Raw genomic sequence first — 20,568 nt, forward strand, 5'->3', positions numbered from 1 at the left:
CGGTTACGACGACGAGGGTCCCAGCCGATACGATCAACGGAACAGCTTGCTCGTGAAATTAACGTGCAAATGGCTGAGCATTCCACAGACACGTGTACCCTTAACGTAGTTCTCGGGGATAATCAGCGTGACACAGAGAGTGACAAGGCTGACCCTTTGAAATACAAGTACAACTCATTTTTGCCAGCTGAGTGGACTGGAGCAACGTGAAATAAAGTGTCTTGCTCAAGGACACAACGCGTCGCCGGGAATCGAACTCACAACCTTACGATCATGAGCCGAATGCCCTAACCACTAAGCCACGCGCCCTCACTGCAAATTTCTCTAATAGTTCTTCAAAGCCTATGTTGTCTGGTATCCTCTTAACGTCTGTATTGATTTTCAAGAACTTATAACATTTTTTGTATTTCTTCACTTCTTCTGCTTTTCTGAAAGTAACACACATATGTGCCACCCTATCATGTTCGTTTATTCTTTTGTACCAACAAATTTTGCCGTCTTCCAATCTGTTGTTTTCCGAAATATTTCCTTATTCTCTTTGTCCGTCAATATACAAAAGTAATTTACTTAACGGGGAAGGGAATTCTTTGTACTTTATTGTGGTTGCATTTCTATTTTCTTTTTTGGTGTCTGTAGAGAGAGGGTGGGTCTGAGAGGATATGGGTGGGGTGGGTCAGGTTTGGGGTTCCACTATTCTTTTTTCCTATTTTTTCTCTTCTTTCTGCAATTGTCCATGCTTCCTCTCTTTCCTTTCCCTCCTCTTACTTCTTTTCTGGTCTCTCGTCCATCCTTTCCGTAGTCTGCTTCTACAGAGGGCAGTGTGCTCTAATGTGGCCTTTTTGGCCACATTTAAAACAACGAGGAGTCCTGTCCCTCCACCCACACTTTCAACACTACATCTCCGATTGATACTGTTTCCACCAAATTTTCGAGTGTTTCAACTGTAGCCTGTACAATCAAATCCATTGTCTGTCCTTTCCAAACCGAGTTTTCTGTTTTTGTGGCTTGGGGGACGGCTAATTCTTCTTTACCTCCTAGAAGAACAGCCGCCACGACCCAAGCCACATCTATTTCTGGTGGGATTCCTTCCACCTTAATTCTAGAAGTCCTTCTTACCAAATAAGTGGGTAGAAGGACCACTTAGTTTTTACTGTGTTTATAGTGTTTTCCTTTGCTTTGTCTTCTGTCTTAAAATGGACTACAATAGTTCCGAATTTACTTCCTCTGACAAGATATAACATATATTGCCAGACTGAGCGCGATGCCTTTTCCATAGTTTCCGCTTCTACATGTTCTATTTTCTTTTCCTCCAATGAATACACCTTGTATACTACAGTCTTTTTGTCTATTTCGTCCATTATCTTCTGGAGTGGTGAGAGCTTAGTCTCCACCCACTCTACATGCAATTTTCTCATATTTTCCAATATTTGACTTCTGTAAAGCTTTTCTTCTGTGGGCATTTGTCCATCCTGTTGACTGCAAGAAGTAACTCCTCCTCCGAAGAGGACAATTCGGAATCATCAATGCCTGAATAGTACATTCTTTCTGCCATGGCTTCTCTTGATAAAATCGAAAGAAAGCACAACTAGAAAACCACTGCAAACCAACACAAAACAACCAAGAATTCAAACAACAGCAATTTCAAACAATAATCAAACTTCAACTCACACTACCAACACCTAAATATTCTTTCTACTCTGGGCACAAGGCCAGAAATTTTAGGGGAGGAGGCAGTTGATTAGATCGACCCCAGTACGCAACTGGTACTTAATTTATCGATCCCGAAAGGATGAAAGGCAAAGTCGACCACGGCTGTATTTGAAGTCTGAACGTAGCGGCAGCCGAAATATCTATTTCTTTACTACCCACAAGGGGCTAAACGCAGAGAGGACAAACAAGGACAGACAAATGGATTAAGTCGATTACATCGACCTCAGGGCGTAACTGGTACTTAATTTATCGACCCCGAAAGGATGAAAGGCAAAGTCGTCCTCGGCAGAATTTGAGCTCCGAACGTAACGGCAGACGAAATACGGCTACACATTTCGCCCGGCGTGCTAACGTTTCTGCCAGCTCGCCGCTTTCGCCGTATCAATTATAGTTGTCCATGTCTTTTTTTTTTTAACCACTAAAGAGCAGAAATATTGCAACATGCATGGAGAAAAGGAGGGACTATACAACGCATTTTATGAATTTCATAAAAAACATTCTTAGATCTTTTCGGTTTGAACGGCAGTTTTTTCTAGCGGTGTCATATGAAATTGTCACCCATAATTATGACCCTAGTATCGATCTATTGCATTTCAATCTGTTTTAGGGTTAGGGGTGTGGTGTGGGGGGAAGGGTATCTTTTTTTCTTCACAAATGTAAATAAACCCAATCTGTTTAACGAGGGACATATTCATACGGCACAGAATGTTTTTTTTTTACCTCAATAGACGTCATTGGTTGGTTGAAATTGCAGAAATTGAAGAAAAAAAACAACAAATATCTTACAAACTATAGAATTTTCTCAATAAAGCCAAGAGAAAAAGATGTTTTATAAGCACATTCTACCAGTATACGAAGTTTAAAAGTGTTTAGTTACCTAGAAATTATGTTAAAAACTGCCGTTCAAACCGAAAAGATCCACATTCTTGAAGTTTAAATTAGCACGTTCACGCAGAGGAACAACCGTACACGCACACACGCACGCACACACACACACACACACACTCACAGGAACAAGCATGCATGCACGTACAGCCCTTTAGCTTTCTTCCCTTCCTCTCATTTCGTCAACTGACAGTTTACAAGACAACGTGCTTTTCACGGAATTCGCCGAATGGTTTGTTTTGATTTTTCGAGTCAAACCGAAAGAATACCTATAAAGTTCTATCAATTATATTTGAGGGTATATTTCAAATGTCTTCCTTTTGGCGCGCCAAAGCCGGAAAGTGATCTGCAGTTTTAATTAATCCGCATCAAATTTACCAGTTAGAGAACATGGTTATTTAAAAGTTAAATAATAAGGGTAGAAATTAATATTAATCGGAAAATCACAAAAGAATTCTTCTTTTTCAGGGGAAGTGAGGTTGTATTTGATTTAACTGACCCCCAGTAATCAAGCAAAACTTATTTTATCATATTCTTTGGTGTGATGATGGAAAAATCATTTAGAAAAAGTACACAAGAGTGGCTGTGTGGTAAGTAGCTGGCTAACCAACCACATGCTTCTGGGTTCAGTCCCACTGCGTGGCATCTTGGGCAAGTGTCTTCTGCTATAGCCTCGGGCCGACCAAAGCCTGTGAGTGGATTTGGTAGACGGAAACTGAAAGAAGCCTGTCGTATATATGTATATATATATATATAATAATAAATATTAGGGAATAAATCCAAATTTACAGGGAAAAAATCAGATTTAGGATTAAATCCAATTTTATAGTAAAATATTATATAATATTATTAGAGACAAAACCACTATTTTGAAAAACAAACAAGGAAAGACTTAATCAATACATAAAATTTTAATATATATATATATATATATATATATATATATATATATATATATATATATATATGTGTGTGTGTGTGCATGTGTGTGTATATGTTTGTGTGTTTGTCCCTCTAGCATTGCTTGACAACCGATGCTGGTGTGTTTACGTCCCCGTCACTTAGCGGTTCGGCAAAAAAGAGACCGATAGAATAAGTACTGGGCTTACAAAAGAATAAGTCCCGGGTTCGAGTTGCTCGATTAAAAGGCGGTGCTCCAGCATGGCCGCAGTCAAATGACTGAAACAAGTAAACGAGTAAACAAGACACTGTAAATGGCATGTTTTGTTCTCTCTCTCTCTCTGTCCTTAACAAGTAGCTGTATTGTTCAGATGAGCGTACAGACGGTTAGATGTGTGGAGGGAGCGAAAAACAGTTAGATAACATGTTTGATTTAAATTCCTTCTCACATCTCCGTTTCATTCATTACGTAATCAAACTTTTATTCTTTGTTTTGCTTTATGGTATTTCCAGTTCTTTTTTTGTTGTTGTTTTAACGTTTTCCTGTTTTAGTCTGTGTATTTAAATGTGTGTGTGTGTGTGTGTCGGGCCTAGTGTTACCATATGGTAGCAGTTAGTGGTGGTGAGGGTAAGGGTAACAGTGGCAGTGGTAGTAGTGGTGTTAGTGGTGGTCGTGTGTTAGCGGTAGTGGTGGTGGTGATGCTGGTTGTTTTTGTGGTGGTGGTGGTGGTGATGAGAAGGGGTTATGGTGAGGGTGATGGTAGGGTGGTAGTGACTGTAGCTGCAGTGATGGTGTTGGCAGTGGCGGTGGTGGTGGTGTGTTAGTGTTGGTGATGCTAGTTGTTGTGGTGATGGTGATGAGAAGCGATTATGGTAGGGTGGTAGTTGACTAGCTGCAAGTGATGGTGGTAGTGGTGGCAGTGTTGGTGTTAGTGGTGGGGATGGTAGTTTTGGTGGTGGTGGTGGTGGTGGTGGTGGTGGTGGTAAAGTAAATGTAAAGGTTACCTTCTCGAGTCATACCAACTCATAAGGGCCGGTTTCCCCGTTTCCTTGGCGCATAAATTCCCCACCTGGATGGGACGCCAGTCTGTCGCAGGGTTACTCACTTTTGTCAGCCGAGTGGACTGGAGTAACGTGAAATGAAGTGTTTTGCCTGCACATGATAAATAAACAAAATGAAAAGAAAAAGGGAAACATATAGGGGCAATTATGGTTGTGTGGTCAGAAGTTTGCTTCTCAACCACATGATGCCAGGTTCAGTCCCACTGCGTGGCACCTTGGGCAAGTGTCTTCTTTTATAGCCTAGGGTTGACCAAACCCTTGTGAGTGGATTTGGTACACGGAAACTAAAAGACCATTGTATATGTGTGTGAGTGAGCATAAGTGTGTGTGTGTGCAAGCGTGTGTATGTGTGTACAAGCGGATGTGTTTTGTGTGTGTGTGTGTGAGTGTGCATGTGTGCGTGAATGCATGTTTTGTGTGTGTGAGTGTGCATGTGTGCGTGAATGCATGTTTTGTGTGTGTGTGTTTGTGTGTGTATTTGACCCCTACCACTACTTGACAACCAGTTTTGGTGTGTTTCATCTCCGTAACTTAGCAGCTCAACAAAAGAGGACCAATAAAATGAATAATCAGGCTTTAAAAAAAAATTGAACAAGTACTGGGAATGATTCATTCCACTTAAAATTCTTCAAGGCTTTGCCCCAGCATGGCCAGTCTAATGACCGAAACCGATAAAAGATGAAAAAATGAAAAGACAGATTCCTTGGTTCAGGGAGGAATGTCCAACATTCTTCTAGGGTAGCAACTGCCACAGGGCATGACACGTTTCGGCACAGCCACTTTGGCACACCATTTTGGCACAGTCATTTCGGTGCCGCTAATTTGGTGGTGCTGATTCGATGCTGACTTATTTGACATCAGGTGTTTTTTTTATGTTTCTCTTGTTGTAATGTTATTCTCATTCTCCCCCCCCCCCCACTTCACTCTGTCTGCATGTGTGAGAGCATATTTCCTTATATGGGGATGAGGAGAGAGAAAAGGTTTATGTCAGTTGTGTTCAGCTAATGAATTGTAATGTTCTTCTCCCTTTCTCTTTCTCCCTCTCTCTCTCTCTCTTTTACTCTTTCACTTGTTTCAGTCATTTGACTGCGGCCATGCTGGAGCACCGCCTTTAGTCGAGCAACTCGACCCCGGGACTTATTCTTTGTTAGCCCAGTACTTATTCTATCGGTCAGTTTTGCCGAACACTAAGTAACAGGGACATAAACACACCAGCATCGGTTGTCACGCAATGCTAGGGGGACAAACACAGATACACAAACACACACACGCACACACACACACACACACACACATATATATATATATATATATATATATATATATATATATATATATATATATATATATATATATATATATATATGTACATATACATATATACGACGGGCTTCTTTCAGTTTCCATCTACCAAATCCACTCACAAGGCATTGGTCGGCCAGAGGCTATAGTAGAAGACACTTGCCCAAGATGCCTCTCTCTCTGTCGTATCTTCTCTCCCTCCATCTCAATATGCATATATCTCTGCACACACATGTGTGTGTGTGTGTATGTATGTGTATGTTTGCTTCCAGTGCTAATAGCTACTGCCACCAAAACTGGTTGAATATCCAAACAGTCTCAAACAAATGGTTTCATTCCAATGACATCAGCATCATTCCAGCTGTAAAAGCAATATTCCATTCTAGTTTCAAAGGGTAAAGACTCCCTTCAATTATGAATGACCATGGGATTGCACCTGGAAAGTTTATCTCCAAGGCACATGTCTGGGCAAGGTTATTTAAGGGAGACCAGCACTCAATTCATGCATACCAGCCTCCCCTCTCCGTGCCACCAGTGCTGTCCAAGGGAAAGACAAAGCCCGATACAGCTTGGCACCAGTGACATTACAAATCATTCCTACAGCTGAGTGGACTGAAACGATGGGAAAATATAATGTCTTGCTCAAAGAACTCAACACAGCTCGTTCCAGGAATTGAACTCACAACCTCACAGTTGTAAGCCCAAATGCTCTAACCACTGAGCCATTTGCCTTCACCATTGTAGCATTACAGAAATCATATATGCCAAATGCTTCACAACTGAATGAATTAAGGAATCACTGCAGTTACCTTCTGATCATAGACCTGTTGCATCTATCAAAGTATTGACATAGCTTCTTGTACAAGAATTAAATATATGTGTGTGCATGTAATAATGTATTGTATATATGTAGGTATATTGCATGTTTATATATTATATTATTATATTGTATATTATTATTGTATGTGGAGGCACGTGGCTTAGTGGTTAGGGTGTCAGCATCATGATCATAAGATTGTGGTTTCGATTCCTGGACCGGGTGACGCGTTGTGTTCTTGAGCAAAACACTTCATTTCACATTGCTCCAGTCCACTCAGCTGGCAAAAATGAGTAACACTGCGATGGACTGGCGTCCCGTCCAGCTGGGGAACACATACGCCATTGAAACCGGGAAACCGAGCCCATGAGCCTGGCTAGGCTTTAAACGTGTGCATTTATTTTATTTATTATTATTATTATTGTATATTTTCTTTATCTTTTGCAGAAAAAGAACTGTTATCCATATCGTAAGAGCTATTTTATTCATCTCTTTGTGTCTGTTTGTCTGTATATATGCCTGATTTAATGCTTGTTAATATTATATCTTTATATATAAAAGAGAGGTTGTGTGTCTGTCTCCTATGATTTAGATTCCTAACTACTCCCACATTTTGCGGTGCAGTTTAACTTATAGTCGTGATTCATATCGAGCCCTTCTGGGTATTAGTGCGCGTCTACGATGAGTCTACAATTAAAAAAAAATTTACCATAATTTTTTTCCATTTTCATGCATTTTTTTCGCTATTATATAAGGGAAGTAACTCTCTAAAAATGTCTACGATGAGTCAACGATTCTAAAAAAAATTTACCATAATTTTTTTTCCATTTTTAATGCATTTTTTTGCTATTTTTTGGCTATAACTCTCTAAAAATGCTTATATAGTTATTTCCCTTACAAACCCGAGCAATGCCGGGCGATACTGCTAGTTACAAATATTTCTGTTATATATGTGTAATAGCAGGACCCAGGAATATTTCATGGGATTAATGGTAAATCGTTTGGTTTATCATCTTGCTTTGATTTCACAACGAGGGTTGGCAACTGGAAGGGTATCTGGCTGTAGAAAATCTGCCTTAACAAATCCCAACCAGCCCATGCCAGCATGGAAAAGTAGATGTTAATGAAACATGTATGGCCTCTCATAGACCAATCCTTTCGGTCATCTCTTTTGAAACATAGGGGTATGACATATTTATTCTAAGCCCTTAAGATATAGGCCAAAATGCTGTTTCTTTAAATGTTTGTTTTGCAAGATTTTTGATGTGAAATCGTGTGTTGAAACAGATATTGTTGTATTTAGGAATGGTCATTTTGCCAGTTTAGCCAATAAAAACACACGCACTGTATATTTGGTGTTACTTTGCTTCAGCGTTATTTATTTTTTACATTAATCTTAATCTTAATTAATTGCATCATTTATCAAAATCTTTAAAGATTTTGATGAAGGATGCAAAAAAATGATAAAGTTTCTAAATTAATTTATTAGTTTACTTGAATTCCGTTTCTAACAAAATCTGTTATCCCGTTTTCTTTACATTTCAGAATGGCAATCTAACATCAACGTAGAAGTTGATAGAAATCATCACAGCTTACTAGTACGATTTTCTCATGCCGAACAAGTAACGAACTTTGTGAATTACACAGTGGTGTTACAGAGAGATAATTATAATACAACTGAAACAACAAATGAGGTAAGTTCAAACTGCTGTTATTTTCACAGCATCACAAGAGAGCATGAGGCACTTTCACAGAACCATTTAGGTGGCACGTATTTGGCTTTGCTGTTTTAATGCTGACTTATTTGACAGAAAACATTTGGATCTTTTCGGTTTGAACGGCAGTTTTTAACATAATTTCTAGGTAACTAAAAAGTTTTAAACTTTGTATACTGGTAGAATGTGTTTATAAAACATCTTTTTCTCTTGGCTTTATTGAGAAAATTCTATAGTTTGTAAGATATTTGTTTTGTTTTTTTTCTTCAATTTCTGCAATTTCAACCAATCAGTGACATCTATTGAGGTAAAATACATTCTGTGCCGTATGAATATGTCCCTTGTTTAAGAAACAGATTGGGTTTATTTACATTTGTGAAGAAAAAAATATACCCTTCCCCCCACCCCTAACCCTAACCCTAAAAGAGATTGAAATGCAATAGATCAATTCTAGGGTCATAAATATGGGTGACAATTTCATATGACACCGCTAGAAAAAACTGCCGTTCAAACTGAAAAGATCCAAACATTTTAATGTTTCTTTCATTCTCTCTCTTGCTCTCCCTCGCCATTTCTTTCATTCACTTGCTCTCTCTTTATCTAGCTCTTTCTCTGTCTATCTCTCTTTCTCTCTCTTTCTTGCTTTCTCTATCTCTCTTTCTCTCCCTCTTGCTCTGTTTCACTCTCTCTCTCTCTCTCACGCATTTTCTCTCTCTGTTGGTCTCTCCTCTTGCTCTCTCTTCCTCTAGCTCTGTCTGTCTGTATGTCTGTTTGCCCGCCCCTCTATATGTATATGTATGTATATATATATATATATATATATATATGGAAACTGCGGATGTGCTACCAGTGCCGGTGGCATGTCGAAACTCTGCTTGTGAAGACCTCGTTGAGGCAAGTGAGGATCAGAATCGAAATCGATCAATGGAAATCGATCAATGGAAATTGCAGATGTGTTACCAGTGCGGTGGCATGTAAGAGAACTTTCCGTTTCGCGACCGTTGCCAGCACCGCCCCGTTTCGTGTCCGTTGCCAGCCTCGCCTGGCCCTCGTGCGGTGGCACATAAAAAGCACCATCCGTTCGTGGCCGTTTGCCAGCTCTGTCTGGCACCAGTGCGGGTGGCACGTAAAAAGCACCCACTACACTCACGGAGTGGTTGGCGTTAGGAAGGGCATCCAGCCGTAGAAACACTGCCAGATTTGACTGGGCCTGATGAAGCCTTCTGGCTTCACAGACCCCAGTAGAACCGTCCAACCCATGCTAGCATGGAAAACGGACGCTAAACGATGATGGTGATGATGATGATGATGAATATATATATATATTGCTTGCTCCAGTTTGCCTGGCTGGCAAAAATATAATGAAATGACAACATATTCTGCTCCTTACATTGTTACCGTCGAGTGGTCCTTGGGGAAAAAGGCACAACCGTCCAACCATAAAAATACTTGTTCCATCCAATTTACCATACAACTATATAAAAACCTTAGGGAAGTGGATGTAAAAAAAAAAAAACTCCCAAAATACATGTGTATATATATATATGTATATATATATATATATCTGTATACATATAAAATCACAAAATCAGGAAGTATGAGAGATTCTGAATATAATTTACTACTTGGGTATCTTAGATATTGGGTTGCATGAACAAGTTAAATCACATCATAGTAGAATTACTATTAACTAATAGCCTTGTAAGGGTGCTTTCTGTGAGTTCTACTTGATTCTCTGAACCCAATTTTATACTTTGTGTGTGTGGTGTGTTATGAGGAGGAGGTTTCTGCTATTATTAAAAAACCTACATACATTCAGTACCTGATTCAGAGGATAATCTTACTAATGAGGAAAAAATACTATGTATATGTTTTCTTATATGTGTGTGTTTGTGTATGTATGCATATGTGCATTAATATATACATACATACATACATATATATATTTCTTTATTGCCCACAAGGGGCTAAACATAGAGAGGACAAACAAGGACAGACAAACGGATTAAGTCGATTACATCGACCCCTGTGCGTAATTGGTACTTTTATTTATTGACCCCGAAAGGATGAAAGGAAAAGTCGACCTCAGTGGAATTTGAACTCAGAACGTAACGATAGACGAAATACCGCTAAGCATTCCGCCCGGCGAGCTAACGTGTCTGCCAGCTCGCCTATATATATATATATTATATATATATATATATATATATATAATATATATATATATATATATATATATATATATATATCTATATATATATATATATATATATATAATATATATATATATATATATATATAGATATATATATATATATAATATATATATATATATATATATAGATAGATAGATAGATAGATATGCATATATGTATGTGTGTGTGTGTTTTCCAGAACTATGAGTAAGGTGTAGCCGTAACAAGATGTAGCTGGTGCAATTATTAAAAATGGTCCAATTTCAACTCTTGAAAGCCTGTGGTTGAGGTGGAGGAGAAGGAATGGTGAGTGAATGATCTTCAGGAAGTCCTGCGGAGTGACACAGTTTCTTGAAGGAGATGTGTGGTAGGATGGGTTAAAAAATTTGATAACGTGTTAATTTAGTATAAAATGCTCCAAAGTGTGGTAAAGAGAAAGAAGTCAAGAGGATGATTTTGCCAAGGGTACTTTTGAATGTGGCTGGTTTATACAGGGTTGTGGTTAGCAGATTCTGAGGAATGGAGGTCATAGCCATATTGTGTATTTTATACACATGTATTTACTGTGTATTTGTCCCATAATTATACGTTAATCGTAGCGCCCATGCTGAAGATATGGTTTATGTTCCTATAACCTTTGTTAATTCTGTAACCCTTTAAAACGGAACATAAACCTTCTTTCATGCAAAGATAGCTTAAACTGTGCTCTAAATGGAAATGTTGTCAAATCCTATTTTATGGACTCAACCATGTTCTAAAATAAGTCGAAAGGTAAGCTACTATAAATCAGTACGAACTTTCCGGACAACCCAATATAAGAGAAAAACATAATAATTGAAGTAGGTAAAGATAGATTTCTGTTTGTTTTTCAAATTCCAATCCAGCAACTTTTAGTGTTTGGCCCTGATCTTATTAATGCTCATGGCAAAAGAAAGTGTGATAGGAAACGGTAAGGGCTTAAATTTGTATGAGACATTAGATGGTGTAATTGGTATGTGAGGAATGAAGATGGTGTCAGGTTTACCACATCTAATGAGAATATTTGCCTCAGTGCAGTTCATCATAGGCTTGTGCCTCCCTTGAACCATATATATATATGTGTGTGGTGTATATATATATATATATATATATATATATATATATAATATATATATATATATATATATATATATATTATATATATATATATATGTATAATATATATATGTATATATATATATATATATATTATATATATATATGTATATATGTATATGTATATATGTATATATGTATATGTATATGTGTATATATGTATATATATATATATATGTATATATGTATATGTATATATGTATATGTGTGAGTGTATATATATATATATATCTTTATATATAAAGCTGAAGTTGTCTGTGTGGCAGGTTTGGTAGCCTTCAACTAACACTATCTCCTCTGAGACCCTGTGGCGCGCAAGTTTACCAAAATTGAGAGTATGATAGAAGAAGGCTTGCTCTTCATTCTGTAGAAGAAAAACATTCAAATCGGACCACCTTAAGACCAAAAATTATTTACATCAAAAAGGTGCTTTTTTTTCTATGAAAATCCCTATTTTTTACGATTTTTTTACTGCTGCGTCGCCATTTTTCAGTGTATTTCAACTAGAAAAATGTCCACTTAAAGAGAATAACAAGCTAGATAATGCAAAATTTTTACTTTTCAAAAATTCCAATTCTAAAGGGTCGAAACAAACACGAGCAACGCCAGGCGATACTGCTAGTATATGATTATAATTGTTATAGTAATAGAATTATTATCTCTTACAGACTAGAGTTGTCTTCAGGAATATCTGCAGTGGGACCTATAATGTAACTGTAAGTATATCTGCATTCTCTCTTCTATGTCTATGTTTCCACACTGAAGGTATTAGCCATAATGAGTGCAGGTGAGGGGGTGGAATGTTTAAGGGGGAACTGTTATCTCTGTTTTGCAACGTAGGGTTTCTCACTCATAGAAAGGGCAGATAGTGTGGCACAGGAGAGTGAGACATGAGTGCTGAATGTGGAGTGAAGGGCATGATGTATGATGCTTGTATGTGAAATGTGGTGTTTCATGAAAATGAGACATGGGCTTTTGCCCTTTGCCAGTCCAAAACATTTTCATAATCTTGTCCTAAATGTCTCACAGAAATCCAACCCCAAACCCTGCACTAGCTAACTTCGAAAAAAATTTACTAAGCATGATAAAAAGCATTATTTTCTCTTATAAATCTAATCCTTTTCAGAAGGACCTATCCAGAATTACATCTAAGATAACGAGTTCACCACACCTGCTAGTCTTTTTAGACAAGACTGGAAATTTATACTACCCTCCCTTGGAAATATTTACCAACCTTATATCAAAGGAACTTAATACAAATTATCAACATGCACATGGGACATTAACAACATCTACTGTTAGCTCATTGCTGATCTAAATTTACTAAATACAACTGAACCATATATACCCCACCTACTTCACTCTGAAAGACTACAAACCCAACTTCTCCACTGAGCCTTCTATTAGACTGATCTGCCCCACTAAATCAGACTTAGGTCAAATTAGTCAATACATTATCCATCAAATTCTACACCTTGTTAGATAGAACTAATGTTAAGTTTCCACTTTGGAATTTACTGGTAATGTCATCACTTGGTTCCACTCTCTTCCTTATAAACTGCATGCCCATTTCCTTCAGTTTGACATCTCAAATTAATATTCTTCAGTATGATCATTTCTCTTAAATAAAGCTTTAATCTTCACTCGAAAGTATGCACCTATTTCTCGACCTGACATTGTTATCATCCTGGCTGCAAGGAAAACTCTAATTAACTTTAAAGATAATTATTGGACCTGCAACCCATCTATGAATTTCTTCGATATACATATGGGCTCATCTGACTCAGCCCAGGTTACTGACCTAGTTGGCCTATTCCTTCTTTCCAACCCATGCTAGCATGGAAAACGGATGTTAAACGATGATGATGATGATGATGACGTCCAGGCAACCCCAACAGATGTTTAAGAAAATTCTTAATCGAATTTACCAATAGCTAATTTGAAAAATTCCTGAAATAAGATGAAAAATTTGAGAAAATATTAAATTTTCTTAATAAAGCACGTGAAAGGCACCATTCGGGCGTGATCATTACCAGCATTGCCTTACTGGCACCTGTGCCGGTGGCATGTGTAAAAAGATTTGAGCGAGGTCATTGCCAGTACTGCCTGACTGGCCCCTGTGCCGGTGGCACGTAAAAGCACCCACTACACTCTTGGTGTGGTTGGCGTTAAGAAGGGCATCCAGCTGTAGAAACTCTGCCAGATCAAGATTGGAGCCTGGTGCAGCCATCTGGTTCGCCAGCCCTCAGTCAAATCGTCCAACCCATATTAGCATGGAAAGCGGACATGAAACGATGATGATGATGATGATGATGTCATTCTAAAAATAAACAATTAAATTATTGAAATCTGAAAGCTACAAGATAATGCATGATTAATTAAAACCCAACATCATCATCATCATCACCGTTTAACGTCCGTTCTCCATGCTAGCATGGGTTGGACAGTTTGACCGGGGATCTGGGAAGCCAGAAGGCTGCACCAGGCTCCAGTCTGATCTGGATGCCCTTCCTAACGCCAACCACTCCGTGAGTGTAGTGGGTGCTTTTTACGTGCCACCAGCACAGGTGCCAGGGGAGGCTGGCAACGGCCATGTTCGGATGGTGCTTTTTACGTGCCACCGGCACAGGGATCACAACTGCAGTTTCCATTGAATTTTGATGTTGGTATACTTGACTCAATGGATCTCCTCAGGCACAGGGTCGAAACTGTGTTTCTTTACTTGCCAGCTGCACAGGAGTCAGTCCAGCGGCCCTGGGAACTGCCGGGTGCCAGTCATAGGATTGGTTCAATTTCGATTCCGATTTCACTTGCCCCAACAGGTCTTCACAAGCAGAGTTTAGTGTCCAATGAAGGGCGGTTGGCATGGGTGCCTGTCGTCGGATGAGGTTCAATTTTGACTTCGCTTGCCTCAACAGGTCTTCGTGTGTCCAAGGAAGGAAAGGCATGCATAAGTGGGCTGGCTACTTCCCTGGCAAGGGACATGTGAATGAATAAGCATTACATTTGACGGGATAACCTGAATGCTAAAGGATTAAATTCCCTTTCATGGCTCTCGGGTCCCTTTAAATTCTACTTTCTCTGACTATTTCAGGTGAAACCTTTCGATCCTCATGAGTCAGAAAGTAAAAAGTGTCTGTGTTACAAGTCAGAAGGACGCTGTAAGACATGTAAAGCCACCATAAAACAAATAGCCATCAGTGAACTAGGTAAGTCATCCTTGTTGTTGCTGTTGTTTAGCCCTAGGTCAGTCCTGATTAATCAGTGGAGGCATGTGACTTGATGGTTAGGATGTTGGATGCATGATTTTAAAATTGTAGTTTTGATTGCTGGACCAGGTGATGTGTTGTGTTCTTGAGTAAAACATTTCATTCTATACATTATTTACTTTATTTACATTTGATTGATATTTGTCCTCATCTTGTTTGTTGTTAACACAACATTTCGGCTGATATACCCTCCAGCCTTCTTCAGGTGTCTTGGGGAAATTCAAACTTGGGTTCTCATTCCTAAAGTATTTTTCAATGTTATTATTATTATTATTATCATTGTTCAGGTCACTGCTTGGAATCGAACTTGGAATCTTGGGGTTAGTAGCCCATGCTCTTATGGAGTGAATTCATTATGGAGTGAATTTTAGGGCTTATAAATCTAATATTTTTCTATCCTTCCATAATACCGGTCGTCGAATGTAAATAATGTAATAATGTAAATAATGTAAATATCCATCGAATGTAAATAATGTACATAATTTCTTGTCTCTTAAGTATAGAACTGTATTTCATTCTATGTTGCTTCACTCCATCCAGCTGGCCGCTGCGGTGAACCTTCAAGACCCAGGAAAAAGTCACTTGGAACAAATCTTATCAGACATTCCACTCTAATGATTGTTAGTTCGCTATCTTCAAGGTAAATTCCAATGAAAATTGAAATAGCAATACTTTTGTTGATCACACACACCCTGTTACCTACCCCAACTGAATCTACAACTGATGTCATGGTGATACAAGCTGTTTTGTTATAAAATATTTGTATTTAAATTAGAACCTTTCATTATAATTTTACCCTTAGGAATCAAAGGGGCTGGTTCCCACCACAAAGTTGCAGTGCTGTAGTTTGTGTGTCTCAATAGCTCCTAGAGCTGTGCCGGGGAGGGCTTCTCATGTCGAGAGAATAAAGGTCAGACTAATATTGACCATCTCTTCCTAGGGGTAGAAATGGGTTTATGTAGGGCCTAGACGTTGGACACTACCTTTCTGTTCTGATAAAGCATTTCCTTTAAAAATTAAACGGAAGCATTTATTTCCATACACCATATACTGGCACAGACCCAATATGTCAAAAATTATGGCAACAAATGCATAAGTGCCCCCAAAATGTAATTCCTAGGATAATGGTTAACCCTTTAGCATTCAGATTATTCTGTCAATTGTAATGCTTATTAACTTATATTGTTTTGAATTAAACATGCATTTTCATGTAGCTTCAAGATTTTGATGATGCAATTGTTTATTTGTAATAATGACATTACAGGGTCTGTATGAGAGGCTGGATCTGGCCAATTTGAACATAAAACAAGTAGAACATTTCAGCTGGATATGGCCGGTTTAAATGCTAAGGGGTTAAAATAGCAGACCCTGGTTTCAGCCATAGCTTAGCTTAAGAATATTATTTGAAGTTGGTTGAGAGGCAAACCAATGGAAGTGTTGTATTGGCAAAACATTGAATAAAATGGAGAGATTAGTCTGAGAAAAGAAATAAACCAATGACATCATCATCATTTGAGATTAGTTTAAGATGCTAGCATGGGTTAGATGTTTCAACATGCTGTGGCATGATTTTTATGGCTGAATAGCCTTCCTAATGCCAATCAATTTACAGAGTGTACTGGATATTTATTGCGTAGTAGGGGCATGAGTGGTGTCACCATGTAACTCGCAAAACAAGATTCCCTTCAAATGGGGCGGAGTGTAGTATTGAGGGACGTGCCCTTATGCCAATAGAGGTTAACATATGACCAAGGAACAGGTGTCTTGCTGTAGAAGGGATACAGGGTTTGTCACAGTTGGACAAGAGAAGATGGGGGTAAAGATCTGTCTGGACATGCCCTCAAATTACAGGAAGGTGAACATAAGAGAAGTGGTAAAGAGGACTGGGCAGGGTGAGTGGGTTGGTAAGTTCATAAGAGTGTAGAAGGTGAGTGGCAGATGAATAGTGATGCGGGTAGAAGGCGGCGAGCTGGCAGAAACATAAGCGCGCCAGGCGAAATGTGTAGCCATATTTCGTCTGCCGATACGTTCTGAGTTCAAATTCCGCCGAGGTCAACGTTGGCTTTCATCCTCTCGGGGTCGATAAATTAAGTACCAGTTACACACTGGGGTCGATATAATTGACTTAATCCATTTGTCTGTCCTTGTTTGTCCCCTCTGTGTTTAGCCCCTTGTGGGTAGTAAAGAAATAGATGTGGGTAGAAGGTATAATGAGATTTGAAACTGCGTCTCCACATTATGGAGTTTAAGCCATGACATTACCTAACCCTGTTCATATGGAAAGGCTTTGTTATTAGCCAATCAGCAGCCAGTTTTCATATGATGACTCATTCTAGGTCCTTCAAGAATGTTCTTGATACAATGGTTGTAAATAGAGGTCGTTTGAGCACCAACTTGTAGTGCTTGCCAAACTGGTCTGCTTCACACACTCCTTTGTTTTCAACATAATCAGTTTAAATGGGTCCATGCTCAACCTGGATATCTGTTCTATCTGGTAGATATGAACTGATGTGTACGGCTTCTAATGTTTAATCAAGCTCCAGTACCAAGCCTTAGTATCCAGCTTAGCATCTACATTACAATCTATTTCTTACAGCTGCATCGGCTGGATGTGACGATTGTTGTAAATCTCGACCGACTGGAAATATGGCTTATGTGACATAAATAAAAATCGTAAATAGGCGCAGGGGTGGCTGTGTGGTAAGTAGCTTGTTTACCAACCACATGGTTTTGAGTTCAGTCCCACTGCGTGGTACCTTGGGCAAGTGTCTTCTACTATAGCCTCGGGTCGACCAAAGCCTTGTGAGTGGATTTGGTAGACGGAAACTGAAAGAAGCCCGTCGTATATATGTATATATATATATGTGTGCATGTGTTTGTGTGTCTGTGTTGTCCCCCTAGCATTGCTTGACAACCGATGCAGGTGTGTTTATGTCCCCGTTACTTAGCGGCTCGGCAAAAGAGATTGGCAGAATAAGTACTGGGCTTACAAAAGAATAAGTCCCGGGGTCGAGTTGCTCGATTAAAGGCGGTGCTCCAGCATGGCCGCAGTCAAATGACTGAAACAAGTAAAAGAGTAAAAGAGTAATTAATTATTTGTATGGCGTTGTCTCACACACATCATCATCAACAGCAACATGTGGAGGCACAATGGCCCAGTGTTTAGGGCAGCAGACTCGCGGTCGGAGGATCGCGGTTTCATTTCCCAGACTGGGCGTTGTGTGTGTTATTGAGCGAAAACACCTAAAGCTCCACGAGGCTCTGGCAGGGGGTGGTGGCGACCCCTGTTGTACTCTTTTGCTTCAACTTTCTCTCACTCTTTCTTCCCGTTTCTTGTCCCCAACTTCCTATGCAACCGCTGAGTCTGGATGTGCATTCATCTGTCGATGCTCTCGGTGTCGGAGGTTGACTTGCTTTCTCTTCTGCGGGTCTTACGAATAGCAAAGGATCACATTTTGGACTTCTACAGACAATCCTGAGGTGCGATCTTGCGAGCTCTGGGACGAAGACCGCTTCGCTCAACAAACAAACAAACAATCAGCAGCAACATGTATACAACAGCACCAAGCAAGCACCACAGCAACAAAGAGAATACACTAAGTAGTGATCATAGGTAAAGTGGTCAGTCGTGATAACCAGGTAAATAATTTATACCAGAAAACAATTAAAAAAATACAGATTTTACTCTTTTTCTCTTCCAGATGATTCTAAATGTAATGAGACAACTAATTTAATAACTGCAAAGAGAATTTCAACACCTGTAAGTTCACCATCTGTAATTTCAACACCTGTAAGTTCAACACCTGTAATTTCAACACCTGTAATTTCAACACCTGTAATTTCAACACCTGTAATTTCAACATCTGTAATTTCAACACCTTTAAGTTCAACACCTGTAATTTCAACACCTGTAATTTCAACACCTGTAAGTTCAACACCTGTAAATGAGTCATCATCTACAAAGAATTCAATGTTTGAAAAGAACTCTACAACTACAGCAAGAACCACGACAACATCTAGGAATAAAGGCATACAACAAAGTGAAATTACGTGGGCTGTTATTGGCAGTTTAGCTGCTTTATTTATGGCTTTCACTTTCATCTGTTTCATACTTTTAGCAAAAAGTAAGTTGATATTTTTACACTTGTTAATTTCATTGGATTGCTTCACAAGAACTGTGTGGGTTGTATAGATCTTCAAATTTAAATGATTTAGCCTTAGTTTATTGTAACACTGCATTTTATTTAACAAGTCAGAATCAGAATCAAAATCGAAATCTATCAACATCAATGGAAATTGTAGCTGTGATACCAGTGCCAGTGGCACGTAAGCGAACCATCCAAACGTGGCCGTTGCCAGCACCGCCCCGACGGGCCTCCGTGCCAGTGGCACGTAAAAAGCACTATCCGATCGTGGCCGTTGCCAGCCTTGCCTGGCCCCCGTGCCGGTGGCACGTAAAATGCACTATCCGACCGTGGTGCAGCCTTCTGGCTTCCCAAACCCCAGTTGAACCGTCCAACCCATGCTAGCATGGAAAGCGGACGCTAAATGATAATGATGATGATGATGATGATGAAGTCAATTGCACATATAGGAGCTAACTCGGACAAAGTATATGTAATCTAACAAAGAACTCAGAGCCAGTTTCAGCCAGATTGGTAACGAAGGGGTTAAATAGATTTATATAATAACCTGCTTGTTTGTTAAAGAGGTGGAGGGGGAGTTAGTGAAAGGTGGAATAAAAGTGAGAGAGACAGAGAGGGGGAGAAATGTGAGCTGAGAAGAAAGAAGAGAGGAGTATAATAATACACGAAGGTCAAATGCATCATGTGATTAGTTGAAGGAAGGGGTGAAGAGTGAGAGAAAAGTGGGAGAGAGAAGTGTTAATAACATGCTGTAGGGTGGAGAGGGGAAAGTGAAGAGAAAGAGAGAAATGTTAAAGACATGAAGAAGAGAATTACATTCTTAAAAAAGTTTGCTGGAGAGTTAGAGAGAAAAAGAAACATAAGGTGCTTAGCAGAGGGAAACTTTAATATCATATAATATATTATTGTAACTGGAAGTGAAATAACTTAGCAAAATAAAAACCAAAAATCATCCTTTCTTTCTTAAATAGCTTCTCTTAATTTTTTTTTTTTTTTTTTTTTTTTTTTTGTGATATTTCCACAAGTCCCACTAGTAAATAGATGAATGAATAACTACATGAATAAATTATGGTCTTTTCCCATCGAAAACGATGTACGTGAGTTCAGCTTTTGCTGAAAAACCTGCACAAACAATTTGTTTATAGTGATCGAATGTTTGTGTTGTGCACATAAGCTCACTCTCACCATCAAATCGATGCCGCCTGAACAGGTGCACTGTGTACCATGCATCAGGTATCAAAGTGGTCGCAGAGCAACTTGAGTTGAAGTATTTTTGCTCAAGAACACAATGCACCGCCCAGTCTAGGGACTGAAACCAAAATCTTGTGATCATGAGTGCAACACCTTAACCACTAGGCCATGCATGCTCATTAGTACATAAATAATATTAATAACAATGTTGGCGTTAGGAAGGGCATCCAGCTGTAGAAACTC

General features: G+C 39.0%; 1 protein-coding gene across 1 annotated transcript in view; it reads left to right on the plus strand.

Annotated features, from left to right (window-relative positions):
- The first annotated feature begins 7,129 nt into the window (after positions 1-7,129).
- LOC115217223 overlaps positions 7,130-20,568 on the plus strand; it is a 19,551-nt gene continuing 6,112 nt past the window's right edge. The window contains exons 1-4 of the mRNA XM_036507067.1: positions 7,130-7,145; positions 8,222-8,370; positions 14,815-14,929; positions 18,691-19,113. Coding sequence (XP_036362960.1) covers positions 18,960-19,113 — 154 coding nt within the window. The 5' untranslated portion in view covers positions 7,130-7,145; positions 8,222-8,370; positions 14,815-14,929; positions 18,691-18,959. The remainder of the gene's footprint in view (positions 7,146-8,221; positions 8,371-14,814; positions 14,930-18,690; positions 19,114-20,568) is intronic.

The sequence above is a fragment of the Octopus sinensis genome, linkage group LG11 (assembly GCF_006345805.1).
Source record: "Octopus sinensis linkage group LG11, ASM634580v1, whole genome shotgun sequence".
NCBI lineage: Eukaryota > Metazoa > Mollusca > Cephalopoda > Octopoda > Octopodidae > Octopus > Octopus sinensis.